General features: G+C 49.5%; 2 protein-coding genes across 3 annotated transcripts in view; one reads left to right on the top strand and one right to left on the bottom strand.

Annotated features, from left to right (window-relative positions):
* The window catches only part of ACTN3 (actinin alpha 3), a 38,227-nt gene extending 27,804 nt beyond the window's left edge, over positions 1–10,423 (top strand). Inside the window, exons 7-21 of the mRNA XM_054990125.1 lie at positions 473–554; positions 823–908; positions 1,517–1,609; positions 1,749–1,979; positions 3,394–3,541; positions 3,665–3,815; positions 4,836–4,944; positions 5,075–5,215; positions 5,666–5,848; positions 6,577–6,711; positions 7,359–7,538; positions 7,730–7,876; positions 8,393–8,458; positions 9,251–9,409; positions 9,702–10,423. Of these exons, the coding sequence (XP_054846100.1) occupies positions 473–554; positions 823–908; positions 1,517–1,609; positions 1,749–1,979; positions 3,394–3,541; positions 3,665–3,815; positions 4,836–4,944; positions 5,075–5,215; positions 5,666–5,848; positions 6,577–6,711; positions 7,359–7,538; positions 7,730–7,876; positions 8,393–8,458; positions 9,251–9,409; positions 9,702–9,860 (2,070 nt within the window). The 3' untranslated portion in view covers positions 9,861–10,423. The remainder of the gene's footprint in view (positions 1–472; positions 555–822; positions 909–1,516; positions 1,610–1,748; positions 1,980–3,393; positions 3,542–3,664; positions 3,816–4,835; positions 4,945–5,074; positions 5,216–5,665; positions 5,849–6,576; positions 6,712–7,358; positions 7,539–7,729; positions 7,877–8,392; positions 8,459–9,250; positions 9,410–9,701) is intronic.
* Positions 10,424–11,416: 993 nt separating this feature from the next.
* RCE1 (Ras converting CAAX endopeptidase 1) lies at positions 11,417–23,395 on the bottom strand. 2 transcript variants are annotated; one of them, XM_054990135.1, is made up of 8 exons: positions 23,083–23,395; positions 22,218–22,320; positions 21,157–21,240; positions 14,460–14,538; positions 13,831–13,998; positions 13,391–13,462; positions 12,587–12,649; positions 11,417–12,012 (listed from the first exon to the last, which is right to left on the bottom strand). In XM_054990135.1, the coding sequence occupies exons 1-8, from the start codon at positions 23,211–23,213 to the stop codon at positions 11,765–11,767; spliced, it is 948 nt and encodes a 315-aa protein (XP_054846110.1). In that variant the 5' UTR covers positions 23,214–23,395; the 3' UTR covers positions 11,417–11,764. The 2 variants fall into 2 exon arrangements, with proteins under 2 accessions (XP_054846110.1, XP_054846117.1); XM_054990142.1 differs by having other exon boundaries at positions 21,157–21,236; positions 23,083–23,101.
* Positions 23,396–24,121: the final 726 nt, after the last annotated feature.

Here is a 24,121-nt window from a genome sequence, read left to right as displayed (position 1 = left end):
GTGATTGGAAGGGCAACAGCTGTGCATGGCTGCTGCACTCATTATGCCATGGGACCTGGAGTGTAGGTTCAAACCCTCAGTGCCCTGGCTGGACCATTAAGCTGAAGAGAAGTAACTGTCCTCCTGCTCTCTTTTATTTAGACTAAGGCTTAATAGCAGCAGGAGGAAATGAGGGTCAACTAAATTTTCGTTCCTTCAAGATCCCTTAAGCTGTTAGCCTGTCCCTTGGCAGTAAAGGGTCCTTTGGAAGGGTATGGTGAGCTTAATACGGATACAGAGAAATGGTTTAACAAAAGGTCAGGGGGGCAGTGATTTCCTCCTAATTCTCCCATGTAGTACCGAAAAGTATACTCCCATGTAGTACAGAAATCCTTCCCCCTGGACCAGCACACACTGCATCGTAGGAAGCGAGGGCAGATGCTGCAAACCAGCCCCTCCCACAAAATAAGGACTTTTGTTGATTTCTGCACAGGATGACCCCATTGGAAACCTCAACACAGCATTTGAGGTGGCTGAGAAATACCTAGATATCCCCAAGATGTTGGACGCAGAAGGTGAGTGAGCCACACACATGCATGCTGTTCAGAGAGTAAGCGAAATGGGATTTGGGCAGAACAAGCTGGGCAGGTGTATCAGCCTTCTCAGCAGCACAAGGAAGAAGGGAAACTGAGGAAGAAGTCCCTCCCTTCCACGACCAAAATTAAGTCATACCAAATACTTCTCATGTGGGCCTCTTGGAACTTCCTCTGGGCTACGCTTGTGATGCAAAAGCTGGAAAGGGTGCTCGTCCCCCACTTTCAGCTCCTTCCCTTCTTCCCACAGATATTGTCAACACCCCCAAACCAGATGAGAAGGCCATCATGACCTACGTCTCCTGTTTTTATCATGCCTTTGCTGGTGCAGAGCAGGTACCGAAGCTTATACCCCCATTTCTCGTGGAGTCTACAAATCTGGAGTTCAGAACAGTAAAAAAAAAAAGTTACTTGAACTGAATATTCATTTCCCTTATTTTTGTTCTGATTTTTAAAAAGTCAGTGGATTTTTGCAAACGTCTGCCCCTCCCTCCAAATTTTTTTAATCCAACAAAATTGGTTTATTCTGGTGGTGATGAAGCATACTTCATGAATTTGACACAAATTCATTCTAGCTGCTGTAGCACAGTAGTTAAGTGGTTTGGCTGAGAATCAGCACCCCTCTCAGCCCCAGCTCCCTAGCTGTATTGTGGGGATAATAACACTAACTTGGTCACTGCTCTAATCTGTCTAGAAGAGTGGTGTATAAGTGCAGTTATTATCATCATTATCATTATTAAGGATTTGAGGTCACAAAATGGGAAATATTTTTGCAGTAAATTCCTTGGCTTCCCTGCAAGTTACCGCTGGCTGATCTGTTTATAGATGCTATAAAGGTGTCTCTGTATGGGAATGAGACAACTTCCAGGTCTTCCCTGGGTCCGCTCTCTCATCGTCTTTTGGAAGTTCTAACCAGTGCCTCCTTTTCTTTCTCCTGCTTCCAGGCTGAGACAGCTGCCAATAGGATCTGCAAGGTGCTTGCTGTCAATCAAGAGAATGAAAAACTGATGCAGGAGTATGAGAAGCTGGCCAGTGAGGTACCTAAAACTGTTCAGGATTGTAGGATGGGACCCCAACTCTGGGTTCCCTGCCCTTTGCTGATTTTTTTTCTCTGCACAGAGAAGGGCAGTGAGATGGGGTGGATTAGACAAGTCCCTTTCTTTTGCTTCCTGACAGCTCCTGGAATGGATTCGCCGCACTATCCCATGGCTGGAGAACCGTGTGCCAGAGAAGAGCATGAGTGCCATGCAGCGCAAGCTGGAGGACTTCCGGGACTACCGGCGTGTGCACAAGCCCCCCCGGGTCCAGGAGAAATGCCAGCTTGAGATCAACTTCAACACCCTGCAGACAAAGCTGCGTCTCAGCAACCGGCCAGCCTTCATGCCCTCCGAGGGCAAGATGGTCTCCGTAAGTGGCAAAGAACAGCAAAGTGGGAACAGGCAGCGCTTCTGGATTTGGGAGGGGCTCTGATACCTTTGCATGACCCCAAAGTTCGCATGGTTCACTGGAACATACTTGGCACCTGTGTTTCAGAGGGCAAAGTGCCTTGCTGCCATATGAGAGTCTCTCTCTTCTGGGAGGTGTGGCACATTGCTAAGTCCTTCTGTTGTGGCTTTCCTGCAAGAATCCACGACTGCTACAAAGTCCTTGATGGGTTTTAAAAACAAGTAAACTTTGGGCTTCTAAGAGAGAACAAAAATCCTAAGCAGTATCTTAAAATTCAACTCTCAACAGCCTACGTTGGGAAATTCTCTTGCACAAGCCCCATTGAAATGTCCTTCTCAGGAGCAGCTCTTCTTCATTTAAAGGGGACGGACTTTCATGTGAAATAAACCCCTTGATACTTAATGCCAGCATATCTCTAAAATTGGAACAATGACATATTCTGAACTTTTCTTTGCAAAGAGTAAAACACCTTTTTCCTCTGTAGATCTGTTACACTTGGTAGATTCCTGTTTCAGTTTATGCCCGTCGCTTGTTGAGTGGAAATTATCTGAGGGAAGAAACCATTTGAGAATTAAGCTCAGCACTACAGTGTTGAGAGACAGTATTTTCCCAAAGAGTTGAAAGTAACTGATGAGAGGCATTCCTTCCCACAATATACTCATTTCTTGTGTCCCATATTCACTTTGGCCAAACAGATCTTGGAAGCCTCAAAAGTAAGATTGTGTATTAGTTTCCAGATGAATAAAAATGATCGAAAAAAGCCCATTCATCAGTTTTGTTAGCGTAACAAAAGCAACTGGGAATAATAATAAATTAATACATTTGCTCCACTTGTTTTCCCTGGTGCCTGCCAATTTGGTTAGTGAATTCAGTGAGGTCAGAGAAGAGAGAGCTGGAGATATGAAACTGACACCTGAGCTTTCCAACCTGCAGAATCAAAAAGATGTTATAACAGGAGCATCAAGGAGAGGTAAGAGGGAGGGGGAAAGAGACTGGAGAGAGCAGGAGACATGAAAGTGACAGCAATGCTTTCTCCTTGAAAACAATAAAAACTAAAATGATTGCAATAAGAACAAATAAAGCTTCTGAAATGAAAAAGGAAGAAAAGCGTATATCCTTTCTAAACAGTGGGAGGGGCACCCACGCCATTTTGTTCTTTCACAAAGCAGATAAATCGCTGGCCATTATTAAAAGCCCATCAAGGACTTAGAAACCCAGAATGATGCTGTCCCCTGGCCGAGTATCAAAAGGGCAGTAATTCACCCCAGAGTGCAGCTCCGCATTCTGCACAGAAAGGCATCAGCCATGGTGGAAAGGCTGGGTGCTGGTGCTGCTATGGGAGAGGCTGGGCTGAGGCTGCACCCTCTGTATGTAGGATATCGCCAATGCCTGGAAGGGGCTGGAGCAAGTGGAGAAAGGCTATGAAGAGTGGCTGCTGACTGAGATTAGGCGCCTGGAGCGTCTGGATCACCTGGCTGAGAAATTCAAGCAGAAGGCCACCCTGCACGAAACCTGGACCAGAGGTATCTCCCCCTGGCCCTCTGCCCTCAGTGTGCTCTGCCCTTGGTTGCCTGCCACACATCCCTGGCTTTCATCTTGCCTGCACTCCGTCTTCCTAAGCATCCCTCTTCTTCCTTCCTCCCCAGGGAAGGAGGATATGCTCTTGCAGAAGGACTATGAGTCGGCAACTCTCTACGAGATCCGGGCGCTGCTGCGGAAGCATGAGGCCTTTGAGAGTGACCTGGCTGCTCACCAGGACCGTGTGGAACAGATTGCAGCCATTGCACAGGAGCTCAAGTGGGTGTCAGAGAAGAGAGCATTCTTCTCCCGACTGGCTCCCACCTGCTCCCAGTCTAGCTTTTTCGGAGCCTTTTAAATCTCTGACTTCCTGAAACTGGGGATTAATTGTATAAGCTTCAGCTGGCCACTTGAAAACTGCTGGAGAACCGCAAGGTCAACAATCGCAGATCTGTGCTAATTTAGTAATGGTGAGGTCCTGGCATGGAGCATGCAGAGAATTGCAAGGCCCAGAGCACTGCACTAGGTCTATCAGAGCCCCCAAGAATCCTGTATTTCATTTGGGGTGGGGGGAGTCTTAATCTCTGACGGTTTAAGAAAGGCCAGGACAACATCTATTGATGTTCTGAGACAGAAGAGGTTTGCATCAACATCTGCAAGACAATGGAATCCCACCTTCTTCACCCTCTCAGTTTCTGAGTCCTTTCTCAGGATGAAATATACACATCCTTCACTAGTCAGGAACTTCACAGCTATGTATATTTTGCAGAAATTCCACTTCTTTCGAAACTTGCATTTTCAAAAGATATTGGAATGTTTGGTAGCAGCTGCAAGGATGAAAAGAGGGGAGAGGATGGAGATGATACTGTAAAAGCAAGGGATAGTAGCCATAAGAGCACATGGGGTGGAGTGTTGAAATCTCCTTTCACTTTGATGTGCTCTGGTTTGCTAGATTTTGCTACACGCTGACAACACAGATTTTCTTCCATGGTCTTAAGGGCTAAAAATGTGCCCTTAGGATACAGAATATCAAGCAAGTATACCTTCTTCCCTTTTCATTCCACTAAGAGTGCAGCTTTAGCAGTTAGGAGTTTATTTACATAATGCTAGTATTCCGGACTCTGAAATTGCCAACTTCCATCTGCTATGGTCTCTGCTTATGCCCTGGAGTTAGTCTCCAGTCCAGGGCTTGGAAGTAGATGGTAGGTGTGTGCGTGAGACCCCTGATGTCCTGCTGGCCGGGCCTAGTCCTTGAGTGCCCCAGTCATACTGCTTCCTCCTTGTTCCCCACCATTTCAGTGAGCTGGACTACCATGATGCAGCATCGGTGAACGCTCGCTGCCAGGCCATTTGTGACCAGTGGGATACCCTTGGAACGCTCACACAGAAGAGGAGGGATTCCTTGGAGGTGAACAAGTCAAATGGGGAATATTCCCTGTCTTGTGTGTAGTGGGGGAGGATGAAGATGTCTGTGTGCTGCCCATTGCCTTTCCTTCTGGCTCTCATCCTGTTTCCTCTCCCTCCTGTGCTCTGCCTAGCGTGTGGAGAAACTGCTAGAGACCATTGACCAGCTGTACCTGGAATTTGCTAAGAGAGCTGCCCCATTTAACAATTGGATGGATGGAGCCATTGAAGACCTCCAGGACATGTTCATTGTGCACAGCATTGAGGAGATCCAGGTGTGCTGACTAGAGTCGTGGCTCCCACTTTCTGCCTCGGCCGTAATAAGTTTCAAGCAGCTGGGCTAGACTAGAAGCAGAAAATATCCCCCCTCTGTCTTGACTTTTATCTCAAAGAGCCAGAGTGGGTCCTTGCATGTTGGTGGGAAGCCTGGCAGCTTTTCTATTTCCAGCTCTGCTAAAGCTAGGAAGTTTAAAAGCCAGGAATTCCAATCAGCCCATATAAAGAGGTTTATGACATTAGATAAACATTATCTCGGAACTTGGGGTCATCCTATTACATTGATTGGCGGTAGATTCAGGAAAACCAGAAGAAGTATTTCCTATAAGGAAGGAATGCCAAGGGAGATCAAGGATGGGAGGATACTGGAGAGCGCTCTTTTTCTTCTCTCCGCCTCCCCCATCCTGGTGCAGTACTAACTTGACCTCTCTCCTCCCTCCCCCCCTCAGAGCCTGATCACTGCCCATGAGCAGTTCAAAGCTACTCTGCCTGAAGCTGACAAAGAGCGCATGGCTATCCTAGGTATCCAGAATGAGATCCAGAAGATCGCCCAGACCTACGGCATCAAGCTGTCGGGTGTGAACCCCTACACCAACCTCACCCACCTTGATATTGCCAACAAATGGGACACGGTGAGAGCAGCTTTATTATAGTGCGCATGGGTGACATGGCTGCCATGCTTTCAGCCACATCCTCTAGCAGCCTTGCATCAAGTAGGCAACCTCATGGGAGCTCCTTAACGCAGGAGGAACACAACACTCTTCTCACCAGGAGGTTATAGCCAGTGTGATGGAGTGTCGGGCTTGTTCCCACTCTGCCATGAATCTTGTGAGACCTTGGGCCATTTGCAGTGTTACAGCCAGACCTACCTCACAGGGTTGTTATGAGGATAAATAGAGAACAGAGCCATGCATACTGGCTTGAGCATTTTAGAGGAAGGGAAGGATAAAAAGTAAGACAGAACTGCAATCTGGTCACTTGCTTCTGAGACTGCTGTTTCCTAGTAAGAGGTGTGCATTCTGTTCATCAGGCAAGACTCTGCTGCCCACTTGTTTATCAGGAGAGGTCCAGACTAGTGGTTTGCAGATTCTTTTTCTCTCCCTCTTGCTTAATTTCTTGAACATAATTGAATTGTGACTGAAGGGGTGGTTGTCTGAGGAATAACTGTAAGTGGGCTCTGAGGTTCCATGATTTCTGTTATACTTTTTCCTTCAGAATGGCCAGCTTTGCTCCTAGCCAAAAATAGTCTCTGTGGAGGATTGTTCCTCCCCTCCTCCCAAGACTGTGGTCCACCCCAGCCCCATTGCATGCCAGTTACAATCTGAGCCTGAACTTCTTGTGCCTATCACACGCCCTATAGGTGAAGCAACTGGTCCCACACCGTGATCAGACCCTGCAGGAAGAGCTGGCCAGGCAGCAAGCCAACGAGCGCCTGAGACGCCAGTTTGCCGCCCAAGCCAACATTATTGGTCCCTGGATCCAAACAAAGATGGAGGTAAGGTCTCACGCATACGAATGCAAAGAAACAGCAGCGCTACCAACACCTTTAGGATGGGCCAGATTACTGGGACCTAAGACTACTTGGGTCTGCCTAGTGGGAGACTATTTATTTTGAAACTGCCATTTAGTTATAGCTCCCAAGGCGGCAAATAAGCAAGACATAGTTAAAGCAGTACTAATAAAAACAATCAATTAAAAAACAGCTGAGATAATCATCAGTAATCAGACACCAGATTAGTGGCTTAACTAAAAGGTGGGTTGGGAGGAGCCCCAAAAATGCAATAGGGTCAGAACAGACTGGATGGAGGAGCTAGAACAGGCGGACATCAAACTCCAGTAAGCTCAGACATCTTATCTCAAGCCTCAGGTTTCAGTATCACACACAGGAAGAACGCCACTTGCCTCTTTTAAACCCTTATCTTGCACTCCTGTGTGCAATTCTTTGCACACCATCTAAATTCTGATATTTTTGAAAAGGTTCCTTGTCCCAGGAATCTCATGTAGACAAGGACAGAATTCCTTGGTCAATCCTACCTGTGGCATCCCATGACTGTAGAGGAAGGAACCCAAGCGATTAGTGCCAGGATCCAGAATCTTCGTCCCTCTGCTAACAACGGCTTCTTCTGTGCCTTGTCTTTGCAGGAGATTGGCCACATCTCTGTGGACATCAGTGGATCTCTTGAGGACCAGATGAACCACTTGAAACAGCATGAGCAGAACATCATCAACTACAAGGCAAACATTGACAAGCTGGAGGGTGACCACCAGCTCATTCAGGAGGCACTCATCTTCGACAACAAGCACACAAGCTACACCATGGAGGTAAGGCTGAAGGAATGGAAGAGACCATGCGTGCATCCAGGGGTGCTGTGAAGCAGAGCTGTTGCCAAAACTCGCCCTTGGATGAATACCACAGGGGCTGGATTCTTGCATATGGGTATGGGTATGGGTATAGATGTAACCCCTGTTATTGCTCATTCTTATTCTGTAATGTCCACTCTTTGTTACCTCAGCACATCCGGGTAGGATGGGAACAGCTGCTGACAACGATTGCACGCACGATCAATGAAGTTGAGAACCAGATCCTGACACGCGATGCCAAGGGCATCAGTCAAGAACAGATGAACGAGTTCCGGGCTTCCTTCAACCACTTTGACCGAGTGAGATACCCTTGCCCCACCCATTCTTGTTCTCTCTCCTCCTCCCCGCACATTTCAAATACAAAGTTGTGCCACTCTAGCAAGAACAAAGGGACTGGTCCCATGTTCTGTAAATCCATTTGCCACCAATAACACTTGTTGCATGCTTCAGACTGCACTTAATGGTAGCAAAGAATGGGTTTGGCTTGTTGTATCAGACAGAAAGAATGAAAATCTAAGTGGCATTTGTTCAGGTGACAGATCTCAGCTTGCCCACTTGCCTCCTACCGTTCCCAGTAACCATTTGACTCCCTCATTGAACAAGCCATGGAAAGTCAACTTTGCTGAATGGAGGCTGTTAGTGAAGTGAGGGCAATCATAGTACAGTGACAGAGAATTTGTTTTGGGAGGGGTATGTGGAGCTGTACCAGTTTAGATAAATCCTCCTTTCAGGGGTATATTTGGGACTGGGGTACATGCTTCCCACCTAACACTCGCCTCTTTTCACCCGGTTCCTATGGCCTCGTGCCCATGCAGAAGCGGAACGGTATGATGGACCCAGATGACTTCCGTGCCTGCTTGATCTCCATGGGATATGACCTGGTATGAGACTACCTTGCTTGGACTGAACAGGGATAGCTTCCCCCTCATACACAAGGAGCTGCTCCTCTGACACACACACAGCAGAACATGCTTGGGAGCAGCCGGTCTATAATAACAACAACATACAATTTATATACTGCCCTTCAGGACAACTTAATGCCCACTCAAAGCGGTTTTCAAAATATGTTATTATTATCCTCACAACAATCCCCCTGTGAGGTGGGTGGGGCTGAGAGAGCTCCAGAGAGCTGTGACTAGCCCAGGGTTACCCAGCTGGCTTCAAGCAGAGGAGTGGGGAATCAAACCCAGCTCTCCAGATTAGAATTCCCTCGCTCTTAACCACACCACCAAACTGGCTCTTGCTAGCTGAGCGGGTCTTGAAATTGTGCTAGCAGCTGGGTTAACCAATGGGCTAGTTGGGTAGAGAAAAGAAGTATGGGTCAAGTGCCTTCTGGCTATGTGCCATAGCAAGGATACTCACACCTGAATGCCACTCCACACACACACACACACACACTACTAGTCTGCTAATTTGTTGGGGGAAAGATCAGTTGTGTGTGGCTCTGGAACTTTCTCCATTCTCATGGAATTAGGTCTCAAGAAGGGTCCTTTTGTCTTCTGGGCCTGTTTCAGCTGACGGGCTGCCAGTTACCTACCACAGGTTTACTGCTACAGGACAGTTTGTAATCCCAATTTGGAGTTCTAGGATGGCTCTAGATGACCAGAACGTACTTTGGGGAGCTTCATCACCTTGGCCCCTCTCCGTATTGATCAGAATTCCTTATTTCCTAGGGTGAAGTGGAGTTTGCTCGTATCATGACCCTGGTTGACCCCAACAATGCAGGCGTGGTGACCTTCCAGGCTTTCATTGACTTCATGACTCGTGAGACAGCTGAGACGGACACCGCAGAGCAAGTTATGGCCTCCTTCAAGATCCTGGCTTCAGACAAGGTGAGTGCAGGTCCACAGAGGGCAATTGCAAGGAGAGGGACGTTTGGAAGGGGAGGTCTCTTCTGCTCAGAGACAGGGAGAGGGCGCGAGAGACACTGTAAGGATTGTGCCAAAAATCAAATCTGAAAACTATTTTGCCCCCTACAAATCTCCATTTTCTTAATACCAAGTTTCAAGCCCATCTTCAGATTGCTAGAAAGTGTACGAGCACAACCTGGAAGGGCCAAATAACAGAGCAACACGTTCTGCTCTGCCGCTTTGACACCACTCCCCTCCCTTTCTCCTCCTGCAGAACTACATCACGATAGAAGAGCTGCGGCGGGAGCTGCCACCAGAGCAGGCCGAATATTGCATCAGTAGGATGACAAAATACACAGGAGCCGATGCCGTGTCGGGCGCTTTGGACTATGTCTCCTTCTCCAGCGCCCTGTATGGGGAGAGCGACCTGTGATTTCCTCCCCAGCCTTCCGCCTTCACACCCCAAGCCCACCCTCTCACCAGAAAAGGCTTGTGGGAGCAGAATGAATTCTCTCCTCCCCCTCCGTGGGGACTAACACAAGGGAAGCACTATGTACCTTCCCACCATCTATCCCAATGCCAGGGCAAGAAGTTAAGGAGTCCCCTATCTCCACCCACAAGCCGAGGCTGGTGGATCCAGGGTGGTCTTGGATATTAAGCTGTCTTCACCCTCACACCTTTGTAGAGCTGCCGTGTCTGGTCTTTGCTGCTGCTGAGCTAGTTATGCATCCCCCCCAGCCCACGTTCTCCCTTCCCTCCTCTCCACACCCTTCTTTTCTGGCTGCCTCAGCCTCTCCAACTGAAGAAGCAAATGCTGCTCTTTCTGATGGTCCCCTATGAGGGCCAACCAAACGACTGGGCTGGGTTTAAACCTGCCACCATTGATGCTGGGCCTGGAAGACGGGACCAGGGAGGAGGGTGCCAGGGAAAGCAGGGGAGAGCTGGCTGGGAAGGAATGCTGTTCCAATAAATGGCACACACTGGAGGCCCACCCAATGCAGAGGTGTCGTTTTTCTTTGCCCACGGAGAAGACTAATGCCCACCGCCTTTTAGGTGGTGCCGTTACACCACCTGCAGCTATTTGCTGCCACAGGGAACAAGAGGCTTCCTAGGAGATGGCTATCAATGCAGTTTCTGATGCACTGTTGCACTAGCACCTAACTAATGCTTACGGCCAAGGACAGTTCTAGCCAGCTGCTCCTCTGAAAGGATGTTACGTAGCCCAGGTAAGCCTGGGTATCTGCATAATCAGCAGCGTTGCTCATATGCAGGCCTGCAGCATGAAAAAAGGAGAGCACCACGAACAACGTCATCTCCCCCTTTGCCTGTGCTGGAATTTGACAGCAGGGGGAGGGGGAGGCAGCACACTAGCAGTTTAGCAGAGACAGGTATAGAAGGGACAGTAGCTGGCTGCAGAAAATGAGGACTGCAGAGACCTAAGGACTGCCCCATACCAGCACCAACCTGATAAAGTTGCTATGACTTGGGAGAGATGAACATTTATAAAGGCCTAGATATAGAAGGGCCATATTGGCCATCTATTCCTTATGTCTTGCTCAGAGTAGGAAATCAAAGCTAGAGGGGTTGGGGGGGAGAACATTTCTCCACCTCAAGTGGAATTTCCCTGCCGCTTAGAAGTATGATCTATGCAAGAACTTATGCCCACAGGTAGGTTCTCTACAAACTGTCCTGCAGTATACAGGCATCACCATGGTCCCAAAAGATGTATCTCAGCCCACTAGGACAGGCACAATTCAACACTCTCCCTTCCTGTACTCGAAGTTGCTGCACATGGTAGTATATATGGGCCTCCTCGTTTTGTGCTCATAGCAATCCTGGGAGGTACCCTAGGCTGAGAAAGGATGACCAGCCCATCCAGCAGCTTGACAGGATAAGACACTGCTCTGACCACTACACAATACTGCCTCTCCATTGCCAACTCCCTAAGGGAAAACTGCTTTTTGCTGACCAAATGAAGGACACAAAGGCCTCATTAAAGTACTTTTAATAATAAAAATAGAGCTCTTTGGGGCTGGGAGGAAAAGACCCCAGGGATCTATAAAAAGGGCTGGCTGGCTCAAGGGCAGAGGTGTGCAAGAATGCCGGCACAGCTGCACATCAACTGTAATCCGGCTTAACCAACGGCTTCTCCCAGAATGAGATGCTAGAGCTATGGGAGGTGGGCTCTAGCACTTGGCACCCTCCCCCAGCTAAAGCTCCCAGCATGCAGCGGGCAGCTATGCCAAGAAAGCCATTTGAAAACCCGTTTTTAAGTTTGCGGTGTAGCCATATGCCACCGTGTGCAAGGGCGAGGTTGAGAAAAGTTCTCTGCTGGTGTCAAGAACAGAGAGATAAGCTGCTGATACTGTTGGTGGCAGAGGTCAACCTGGACAGGGAGCAGATGGGGAGGTGTCCAAAGAAGGCTGGATCCGTCATGGGGTGCAAGAGGAGGAGGAAGAGGACCACACCCAACAAATAGAAGAACACCACCAGTAGGCGCTGTGGATGCTCCAGTGCTGCACCCACAGCAGGGAATCCAACGTAATTGCAGAAAGAATGGCAGAGGACAGGCCCAACGAGGTGCCCTGTGGAGAAAAGAGGGACAGTGTGCCAGAACACTGAAGTTGTAATTTAAAATCTAGTCATTATGTCTATGGAGAAAAGCCAGGTGGACAAAAATGAGTGGCTATGCGTAAGAATCCTTTCCTTGGCCCCTGCCCCCACTCAGTATTGTTTTGTTTTTTTAATTTATAGTCTCTTGCCGAGACTCAAGGCAGATTACACAGTGTAAATAAGATAAATAGGACATTCAATAAACAATACAATAGACTATGGACTGCAGCAAGGCATAATTCCAAAGGTAGAGATGGAACATTGCTGAAACAAAACAATTTGACATGACATTAAAATGACATGGAAACTACCCTGTAGGAGCATATCTACATCAACAGTACTCAGTAGCACAGTCTACAGTTCATATCCCTATTATTTGAGTGAACATACAATTAAACTGAACAACTTATTCCAATACATAATCTCATAACACCTAGCCCCATGCCTCCATGACTACTTTTCTGGGAAGGAGCTGTGAAAGCACCCTCCCCCCCCCACTTTACATTCCTCCCCAGTCAATACAAAGCTATCTTCTGCCTCACTAACCTGTCCTGATGAAGATGAAGGCTGTGTATGCTCCAAAAACTGCTGTGTAGGAGAACTGGAACACTGCAGGGAGAAATGGCAGAGTCAGAAGCTGGGCTGGGGTGTAGGGTTAGAAGAGCTTAATGATGACAAATACACACCATGCCATTCTATTCCTCACATTTTTGCTTCATGCTTCCTCCAAGGAGTTCAGGGTGGTACACTTGGATAGTGTTATTCCTGTTTTCTGCTCACAACAACCCTGTGAGGCAAGTTAGGTTGTCACTGGGTGACTATCAGTATTGTGGCCTCAGTAGGGGTTTTAGCAGGATCCTCTGGGCTAACGTCCAACACACTGGCCACTGCACCACCACAGTGGCCCTCTCATATCTACAAATCACAATGAAAACTGTTCTTCTAAATTAGTGCATGTGACATTAAGAATTACTTTTACAGATAAGGAACCATTGAGATACTAGGCAAATGAGGAAACAGAATTCTGAACTGTGCCACATCGGACCACGGGGAGAGGGGCATATTCACCAATGGATCTCTCTGCATGTTGTAAATCAGGGAAATGGTTATCTCAAACCTTTCTCATTGATTATTGTTATCAGATTTTTATCCCATCCCTTGCTCCAAATGGGCTCAGGGTATGTGGTTCTCCATTTTATGCTCACAACTGTCCTGTAATATTGAGAGGTTATATTGAGAGTGGCTGACCCAAAGTCACTTCATAAAGGTTTAAACCTTTTAAAAAGGTACCCATAAGTTACCCTCCCCAAACCCAGCCTCTGTTGGCATTCCTATAGACCAGACATTTACCTGCTGAGAGGAAGATGCTAGCTGTGCTTCCCTGGCGAAACCGCAGCTGCTCAATCACATGGTGAAAGTGAGCTAGAAGGAGGGAAAACAGACAGACTGCATACGCAGCAGGACCAGCTGTCGGTGTGCTCGCCTGCTGCCGTTGCCCCCCCCCCGCCCCCCCCCTCCTGCAAGATGAGTTTCACCCAAGAAGTAACTGATAGGTGGCAGGAAGATTTTCTTTGCTCAGTTCTCTGGATTCAGGCAGGGCTCTGTGAACCCATAACAGAACCTCTGAGCCTTATGTGCATGTGTATGTTTGTGTGTGTTTTGGGGGGAGGGACTTTCAACTGAAGCCCCATTACAATGTGGTCGGCATGCAAAGGAAGGGTTGGAAATGATGAGGTGAAGGCAGGACAGCCCAAAATAGCTGGCATTCTTGCAGAAAGCATGGCACTCACCGACTCCAAAGAAGAGTGGGCAGGTGAAGATAGCAGGTCCCAATCCTGTGCAGGGGACGAGCATGGGCAACATGCAGGCACGGAACACCAGCTCCTCTGTAAGTGGTGCGATGACCTGGTTGCGGAGCCAGCGCATGTCGGTCAGACAGAGCACCCAGAAGTGGGAGTCTGGGGAGGGGGAGCAAGAGCAGTGTCACCAATAGCCCACCCATCTTGGCCTCTTCAGTAGTATAGCTGCAGTACCTCTTTAGACATCAAATGAGGGCACATTCAGGAGACTGTTCTACAGGGAAAGGTCACCAGTTCCTATACTGATTCCATATTCTATCTAAGAATACATGTACATGTTTATATTCTATTGGACAATTAAGTCTGCACAACTCTGTACCTACCCAACCTGGCAATGAGTGTAAAGTAAGTGGCACACTCAGCATATTGATAGACAAGTAAGCAATGGGGTCAAACGTCTGCATTCCATCCAGTCCCCATAAAAGGCCAAAACGTCCTCTTAAGGACAAGCAGCTACCATTGTTTGTATATAGAAAGGAACATGGTGTTTTAAGATGAGGAGAGGATAGGGGAAATGGATTTTTCCTTAGAGCCCATAGCATGCAACCTTATGGCCTTACCAAATGCAACCTTTAAACCATCCACCAGATCCCAAGGGCAATCCATAGACAGCTGGATGAGGGGGCCAAGAAATAAGACCTGCAGGAGGAAGCATCAAGAAATTTTTCACCAAAAATTAGCACTTGAATTTCCCAAGGCATGACACAAAAAACAGAGTTGCGCTTACCGTAACTACTGTTCATTGACGTCTTCTGTGCAGACACACATGGGACTGCGCCTGCGCAGGCCTGCCGACCGGATTTTTCTTTTCTAGCAAACGTCCACTAGGGGGCGCACGTCCGATCCAATGCACGTGCGCGGCCGTTTCCCGCCCGAGCGACATTGGGCGACGTCGCCCCCTTTCCCCTCAGTTTCTCCTTTTGCCGCCGAATGCCTTCACATTATCTGGAAGAACACAGCGGGGTAGGAGGGGTAGGAGCGGGGTAGGAGGGAGGGTTGTGTGTCTGCACAGAAGACGTCAATGAAAAGTAGTTACGGTAAGCGCAACTCTGTTTTCACTGTCCGTCTTCTGTGCAGCCCCACATGGGAGACTCACAAGCCACTTACCCAGGAGGCGGGCATGTGTTCTCACCGAAAAAGAGACTGAAGCACTGCTTGACCAGCAGCAGCCTCTTTCCTTTCCCACACATCTAGTGCGTAATGTTTAGCGAACGTGTCAGAAGACGACCACGTCGCAGCCCTGCAGATGTCTTGCAAGGGCATGCCCCTAAGGAAGGCCGCAGAGGCAGCTTGCGCTCTGGTGGAATGAGCTTTAACTTCTAAAGGGCAAGGTAACTTAGCATGCGAGTAGCAGGCCCTAACAGTCTGAGTAACCCAGCGAGAAATTGACTGGGCTGTAGCAGCCTTTCCCTTCCTGGGCCCATAGTAGCACACAAACAGTTGTTTGGCACTCCTAAACTGTGACGTACGTTGTAGGTAAAATAAAATAGCCCTTCTCACATCCAAGGAATGTAAGGCCCTTTCAGGGCCACTGGAAGGGTCAGGAAAAAATATAGGTAGGACAATGTCCTGCGAAGTATGGAACTCAGTGGAGACTTTAGGCCTAAAATGAAGGTCAGGCCTGAGAACCACCTTATTCTGATGGACCTTCAAAAAGGGAGGATCCCATCTCAGGGCAGCAAGCTTGCTAACCCTACGGGCAGATGTAATGGCGATCAGGAAGGCCACCTTACAGAACAACCATTTTAAATCACAGGTAGGCAGTGGTTCGAAGGGTGATTTCATAAGCCCTGCCAATACAACTTGCAGTGACCATTGGGGAACAATTTCCTTGACTTGTGGAAACATATTATACAACCCCTTCAAAAAAGACTTCGACAAGCTGTGGGAGAACACCGTCTTCCCATCTATTTTAGGGTGGAAGGCTGAAATAGCAGCCAAATAAACTTTAATAGAAGAATTAGAGAGTCCCCCGTCCTTTAGGGACAGGAGGAACTCAAACACAGAAGACAACTGGCAATCCCAAACATTAACTTCGTTGTCAGCAGCCCAGGTCTCAAAACGCTTCCATTTAGCTGCGTATGACCTGCGAGTGGTGTCCCTACGGGCATTCAGCAAAATCTCAGCTACCCTGGCAGACATCCCCTCCGTCCCCAAATGCGCCAAGCAGTGAGGTTGAGTTTGGGTAGGTCGTGATACCAAACCCCTTTGTCCGACAGAAGGTCCGGGTTCAGTGCGAACCGATAATATGACCCCTGCGAAAGCTGCATGACATGTTGGAACCATGCTTGTCTGGGCCAGAAGGGTGCCACTAGAATTAAGTGCGGCCCATCCCTCTGGATTTTGCTGACGACCCGAGACAGTAGTGGGAACGGAGGGAAGGCATAAAACAGGTGCCCTGTCCAGCGTATCTGGAACGCGTCCCCCAGGGAGCGGTGACCTAGCCCTCCCCTGGAACAGAATTGCGGGGCCTTCTTGTTGGCCTCTGCCGCAAAGAGGTCGACGTCTGGGAACCCCCAGTCCAAAAAGATGGCGTTCAGGTAATTGTCTGCTACGGTCCATTCGTAGTTGTCGAATCGCATCCGACTCAGCTTGTCCGCGATGACATTGGTGGTGCCAGGAATATGGACCGCCTGAATGAACACGCCTCTGTCCATGGCCCAGTTCCAGATCCGAACGGCCTCGTCGCAGAGGGCCTTGGATGTAGTGCCCCCTTGTTTGTTCAGGTAGAACATCGTGGTGCAATTGTCTGTGAGCACCTGAACTGCTTTCTGCTGCAGCGTGTCTGCGAATGTGATAAGGGCATAACGGACCACTCTCAATTCTAGCAGGTTAATATGATCTTTCCTTTCCTGCTCTGACCAAACCCCATGTGCCTCCAGGGCACCACACTGGGCCCCCCATCCTACCGTGGAGGCATCAGTCGAGATTGTGATCTCGGTTTGGATGGACCCAAAAGCAATACCCCCAAGAAGGTTAGCCTCATCAAGCCACCATTGTAAGGCCCGGATAATCCCTCTGGGGATGGAATATCGTTTATTCTGGGACTCGTGTTCAAAATCATGAACCGATAGGAACCACAGCTGAAGAGGTCGCATGTGCAACCGGGCCATAGGGGTGACAGCTGTAGAAGAGGCCATGAGGCCCAGTAGTCCCTGGATCGCTGTTACGGATTGGAACCTGCACTTAGAAAAAAGGGTCACCATCCTGCCAATCTTTAAAGCACGCTCCCTGGGCAGAAAACCCCTGTTTACGCCACCATCCAATTCCATACCGATAAACAGTAGTCTCTTGGACGGGGTAAGGTTAGACTTTTGTAAGTTAACCAAAAGCCCTAACCGGGAGCAGGTGAGCATCACCGTATGAATCTGGGCCAGAAGTGCATCAGCAGACGGTGCTGCCAGAAGCCAATCGTCAAGGTAGGGGTAGATGGTACAACCCCGTTCCCTCAAATAAGCCACTACCACAGCCATACATTTAGAAAAAACTCGTGGGGCTGTTGAGAGGCCAAAGGGAAGCACCTGATAATGGTAGGCCTTATTGTTACAAAGGAACCTAAGGTATTTCCGATGATCAGGATGGATGGCAATATGGAAATATGCATCCTTGAGGTCTAGGACAGCGAACCACATGTCCTCAGGCATTAACTGGAGGACTGTGTTCAAGGTAAGCATCCTGAACCGCTTGACGAGAACGAATTTATTCAGTTCTCGTAGGTCTAAGATGGGTCGCACTCCTCCATCCTTTTTGTCTACCAGGAACATCCTGGAGTAAAAACCCAAGAGGGGGTCCTGAGGGAGCACCTCCTTCACAGCCCCCTTCTCCAGTAGTGCTACAACCTCAGCCTGTAACTTATCAGAAGAGGATTGTAATGAGTGGTCAGGAAGAGACAACACCGGGTAAACATCAAACTGAATTTTATATCCAACATTAACGATTTTAAGAACCCAACTATCGGATGTAATTTCTGCCCATGCAGAGGCAAACTGAACCAATCTGTTCCCAAACACGACAGACTGTTCGAATTCTAGTCAGAACTGCTTTGGCTGCGTTGCTGACTCTTTGGCATCGTGGGCTTGTGGACCGCGACGAGGGTGGTAGCTAGGCCTCCGGCGCTGAAAGGAACTTGCAGGCGGCTGGAATTGCCTGTAGGACCCATAACGTGGATACGGCTGGTATCGCTGTTGCCGTCCACGATAGCCCTGTGAAGGGCGATACTGGAACCGATTCTCGGTGGATGGCCTGGTCGGGAGAATGCCGTAGGAACGGGCTGTCATCCGATCTTTGCGCTTCTGCGACAGGTAGTCATCCGTTTTGGCAGAAAACAGGGACTGACCCTCAAAGGGCAGATTCTCAACTTTATTACGTGTCTCGACCGGCAACGCAGTTGTGCGGAGCCACGAGTGTCTGCGGCGGACGACGGAGGATGCTAACGCCCTCGCAGAGGTATCAACCGTGTCACGGCCCGCATTTATTTGTTGCCGAGACAGCCGCAGGGCCTCATCGAGGATCACCTTCGCCAACACTCTCTGGTCTGCCGGGAGTTTTTCCATGAAGGCCGCCATGCGGTTCCAAAGGAATATCTGGTACGCCCCCATGATGGCTGAATAGTTAGAGATTTTCAGCGTCAGGGCAGCAGAGGAGTACAATTTCTTGCCCAAGGAATCCAGCTTCCTGCTCTCCTTGTCAATGGGCACCGCATAAGACCCCTGGCGTTGGCGGGTCTGCATTTCCTCTGTAATGAGGGAAGAAGGAGGTGGATGTGCAAAGAGGTATGCACAAACGTCATCCCACGTCTTGTACAGGGCCTCCAGCTTGCGGGATGTCGGGTACACAGAGGCCGGCTTCTCACAGATGTCGTGAATGATTTCCACCAAGCCTTCGGTGAATGGGAAAGCAATAGTTGGAGGGTTCCCAGACTGGACATACTGTAGAATTTTGTCCTTTGGCTTAGGATTTACAGCCGAAATCTCGATGTCGAGAGAACGGGCCATTCTGACCATCTGCTCAGAATAGAGCCGGTAGTCCTCAGAGGGTGACACACGACCAGTCCCAATGATGATGTCATCTGGCGACGGGTCAGATGGAGGGCTGGGACTCGGGCACTGATAAGGCTCTGCACGTTGGTAAGGTGAGACGCGCCTGGGAGAACCATAGTGGGAGAACTCACTCCGAGTGTCACCCCAATACTCCCTGCCAAACGATGGAGAGCTGGCATACAGGGAGCCCTCTCTGTCATAGCCACTCCGAGGAAGGTGATAAGGCCGGTCCTCCCTGTCCATATAGTCACCGGCATGCCACGTCTGGGCAACCTGAGGCGGAGCGTCGGGCAGATCACCATCGTCATCAGTGGAGTGGTGCAACGGAGGTGACAGGTGCGGTGACAGGGTAGAGGGCTTCTCCCAGAGGGCCTCATCTGTTTGGACCGACGTCGACTGCCGGTGCTTTGATTTTTTTTTTTTTTACTTCTTTTCACCCTTGGCGGCTGAAGTCGGATCGGAGCTTCGGTTCCGGTCAATCGGAGCCGGCGACATGGACAACGGATCCGAAACCACCTTCGGATCCGATCGAGAGCCCGTCTTCGGAACAAGGCTGGTGCGAGCCGATTCAGTGGGCTTCGGAGCCGACGACGTCAGAGCCGAAGTCGGATCCGACGGCTTGGGAACCGACCCAGTCGGGATGTTCGGATCCGATGAAGTCCTCGGCACCTTCGGAGCCGGTGTGGTGGTCGGTTCCAACCTCGACGGTGACCTGGAACGGTGCCGCTTCCGAGTCGGATCCGACTTCGGAGTGGAGTGCTTGTGACCCGACGCGGAACTCGCAGCCTCCTTCGGATCTGGGGTCGGGTGCTGGGCTTGTCGGCGATCCGGCGAGCGGGAACGCGAAGTGGAAGCGGCCCTTCGGACAGATCCCATCTCAGGGGGGGTGCCAGCCGTCCCACCAGCCGGTGGTGGCCCCCCCGGGGTACCAGGGGCCCCCAACGCCCGCATCGCCCTTCTCCACAGCAGGGCGTTCAGCCTATTCGCCCTCTCAGCCCTAGCCTTCGGGGTGAACCGTTGGCAGTGCTCACATTTCTCGACGATGTGCCCCTCGCCCAGGCACTCGAGGCAAACGGAGTGACCGTCCGTTCTCGTCATCTTCGTCGAGCAGGTAGAGCAACGCTTAAACAGCGACTTCTCCGACATTCTCCTCACGGTCAAAAGAAGTTTCCTCACAAAGTTTCCTCAGAAGCGGACAGCTAGGTCTTTACCGGTCGGCGGCAAAGAAGAAACTGGGGGGAAAGGGGGCGACGTCGGCCAATGTTGCTCGGGTGGGAAACGGCCGCGCACGCGCATTGGATCGGACGTGCGCCCCCTAGTGGGCGTTTGCTAGAAAAGAAAAATCCAGTCGGCAGGCCTGCGCAGGCGCAGTCCCATGTGGGGCTGCATAGAAGACGGACAGTGAAGCATCAAATCCAGAAACCTCACTGAAGCTATGCAAATCTGGATCTGGTCACAGGAGAACTTTTGGGAATTCTGGCACTCCAAGATCAAAGCAAGCTTGAATGGTTTTAAAAAATGTATTTTCTGCATCTGTAAATCAGGGTGAGTAGACAGCTAAATTAAACAAAAGACCAGTGGCACTTGAAAGACTAATAGAACATATTCCAGCATAAGCTTTCATGAGCCAGAATTCACTTTATCAGATGCACAAAGGTTACACCCCTAACAGAAATACACTTTTTCCTTCACATAAATTGAAAGGTTATACTGAAATAAATTTTGTTAGTCTTTAAAGTGCCACAGGACATCTATTTAATTTTACTGCAGCAGACTAACATGGCTACCCCTCTGGAATTACTAGGGCATATGAGTGTAAAAACGTTTTCCACAATGGAGAGCAAAGAAAATGGGATGACAAAAATCCTCTTTTTAAGGAGTACATGTGTGTGTGTTGTGCTGTTAAGCTGCCTCCAACCTATGACAACTCTATGAATGAAAGACCTCCAAAACATCCTATCGTTAACAGACTTGCTCAGATCCTGCAAACTGGAGGACGTGGCTTCTTTTATTGAGTCAAGCCATCTCATTTCAGGTTTTCTTCTTTTTTTTAAAGAGTGCTGCAGATGTTTTCAGGAGTACGGCCAAGAACACAAAGTTCCACTTTAGTCAAAGAAAAAGTCAAATGAAGCCGGGGCCTTCGGGCTGTACTTGAATAGGGACAACCACAGCAGATTTGGCTGTCATCAGTACAGCTCAGTGCATAGGCCTTACTCACCATGGTTAGCAACAAAGGCAGCAGCATTGCTGGTATGATGCCCTCAAGCCGAAAGCCCATCAGGGCAAGAAGGGATGTACCTGGCTGAGCAGAAGAGATGTTTTGATCAGTACCTGGCAAATATCCCCAAACTGACTAATCGACCTGGACAGTTCTGCTCACAGTGTGCTGCGTGCAGAAAGCACCACCACAGAAAAGAGATACATGTGATATCATAGAATCATAGGGTTGGAAGGTACCTCCAGGGTCATCTAATCCACCCCCTGCACACTGCAGGAAATTCACAACTACACCCCCAGTGATCCCATCTCCATGCCCAGAAGAGGCCTGGATATGTCATATAAGGAATGACCATATACCAAGCCAAATCTATGGTCCATGCAGCTCGGAACTGTTTACAATGGGGACAATCGATGTCCAACATCTGTTTTGGGGAGGGCTAAGCCTGGAATAAACTTGTAACATACTTCTCCAATAGGACTCCATCCACCTTCACAAACAAGAGTCATTCAAAAATTCTATTTTATTTCTGAAAGGCCAAATTTGCTACATCGTTGTAGTAGAAATGCAGCCTGGGGTGGATCCTCTTTAATTCCTGGGCCCTGATAAAGTGTACCCCTTTCCCTTCTCCTGCTTGTGCCTGCCAAATATGAAACTTGGGACATTTAATGCATCCAAAGCATGGAGTGTCTCACTGATCGGTAGACCATGCTCTGGTTCTTACACAAATAGCTCAAGATGTCTCTAGCAAGCCACCCCCTATTCTGAAAAGGAAGACAAGACACAAGCCCTTCATTCAGATGCCACCAGGAAAATTCCTTTTCCAACCTCAAATAGTTTTTCTTGCATTCATGGTCAAAATCTTCCCAAAGAAATGTTACTGGACATGCTGTGACAACCCCTCCCCCCAAGATAGGGGCAACTTGTCTGGAAAAGAACCCTTTCTAAAACTAAAGGAACCCGAGAGTCACACACACAAAAATTACAAGATGCTGAATTGTCATAAAGCTCTGAAAGACTATGGCCAGGAATTTCTGGGACTGGTTGGATGACAACCTCACCTTAATACCCGTCACCTCTTTCCAGACCCAAATGAAGAATGGCGACAGGCAGGACACAATGAGGACGCTGGTGAATCGACGTTTGATGACAGCAGGGTGGTCCCTAGAAGAAGAAAGGTGCATTGGTGCTTGCTGACAGGGAGGGAGGAAGGGAGAGTCTTCCTCTTCCAGGCAGGTACAGTGAAACCCTGCACGGTGTCTGCTCACAGAAGCAATTTGCTCAAGATAACCCCTTGACTAATTTCAGCCTTGTCAGTAGTTCAAGTGATGAATGGGAGCTTAGGGAGCTGGAAGAGAGGAAGAGCACCCTCTTGTCTGGCCTCTCTCATATCCTGGTTCAGTCCCTGATCATAAAAGCAACTGCGGGTTGTCAGCATAATGTGACCAAGGAGCATGGCTGCGACTACCACCTGAAAACTGGCAGGAGCTCTGCAACTCAGGGATGCTGGTTGTGTGAAGAACCCCCAAGGACTTACTTTAAATCAGGCCTTGCGTTACTCCGCCCCCCCCCCCCCGCCCCACTTCCCTCTTGCAGGAAGAAGGGCACTCGTGCCCAAACTTTTGCAGCGGATTAAAGCACCCAAGAATTAGGTCAGCTGCCTCTCTTATTCAGTTGACATATATTCCTCGGAGTGGGAGAGGCCAGGTGGGCTGTTTTGCACCGCGGTCATCTCCCAGCCTGAGTGGTCATTCGGGGAAGGGGGAGCAGCCCATATCTCACCTGTGGGCAGACAGGTGTCTCCCCAAAGGAGGGAGCGCCATACTGCAGGTTGGGCCGCCCTGCAGCGCGCGTCTCACCTCGGCAGGCAACCAGCCAGGTGGGCCTCCCCCCCGGACTGGAGACCAGAATTTCCCCGCGTCTCACCTGGGCAGGTGGCTCTTCCAGACATAGAGGCTACCCACGTAGGAACAGGCCAGGCTGAAGCAGGAGATCAGCGAGGCCCAGCAGAGTCCCGAGCTCGACCCCTCCGGCCCGGCGCCCGCCTCCTCCGACATTGGAGCGCTGGAGAGGCAGGCAGGCAAGCAGGCAGGGCCGCGTGGAGGATCCCCGCCTCCGGGCCGCGGAAGAAGAAGAGGCCAGTCAGCGGGGCCGGTAGCGCCGCGGAGGAAGGGACTGGGGCGGGCCTGGCCTGGCCCGCCGAGCGGGTGCAGCGACGAGACCCCCAGCCGGGGACTCCACCCACCGAACTCCCCCGCGATCATTTCCCATTGCAAGCTCCACCTCCCCGTGCACAGCGGCTTCCCCCCGTTTCTAGTCGCCAGCTTGCACGCTGGCTCCGATGCCCTGCCTCTTCCAGAATCATTTATAATAAAAGCTCCCGTGTTTTTAATATTTTAAGGGCTGGCAGAAATTCAGATCATGCGGCACAGTTGTAGAAGCTTTTAGACGTTACGTTTCTGGCTGTCACGCATTAGCCAAAGCTCAGAAGCTTGCCCCTTTTCCATAGCAAAGCCTGTGTAGATAGTTATTTGTACGTGGTGCAGCAAGCAACATAGAACCTGACCTCCACTGTAACTGGTAACTTTTTGAAGGCGCGGAGAGCAGTAAAACTCCTCTCTCCCCCTCCCCCCATTTCTCTCAAAAACTTTTCCCTGTGCCTAGTGCAACCCGTTTCCTTATAGCAACTGCAGGATAAAGGTGGCCTGCCTTTCCTAAATACACTCCTGTCCTTTTCCAGAGGCAGCATGCTCCTTGCTGCTACTGACTCATAATCTGGAATTTCCCTTTTCATTATTCTGTTATCACCATGTCTACCCCCCCCCCCTTTATGGGATTTTCTTTTGCCAGTGCTGTGAGCTGCTCTCCAATAAATCTTTGTAATAGAAATGTCCAGCGCTCACAGAGGATTTTTTTCTACTTTTATTGTTTACATTCCCAAACCATGCAATTTTCTAATGTGATA

The sequence above is a fragment of the Eublepharis macularius genome, chromosome 1 (genome assembly GCF_028583425.1).
Source record: "Eublepharis macularius isolate TG4126 chromosome 1, MPM_Emac_v1.0, whole genome shotgun sequence".
Classification (NCBI taxonomy): domain Eukaryota; kingdom Metazoa; phylum Chordata; class Lepidosauria; order Squamata; family Eublepharidae; genus Eublepharis; species Eublepharis macularius.
The sequence above is the reverse complement of the archived record's forward strand: the minus strand, read 5'-3'. Positions and strand labels throughout refer to the sequence as shown.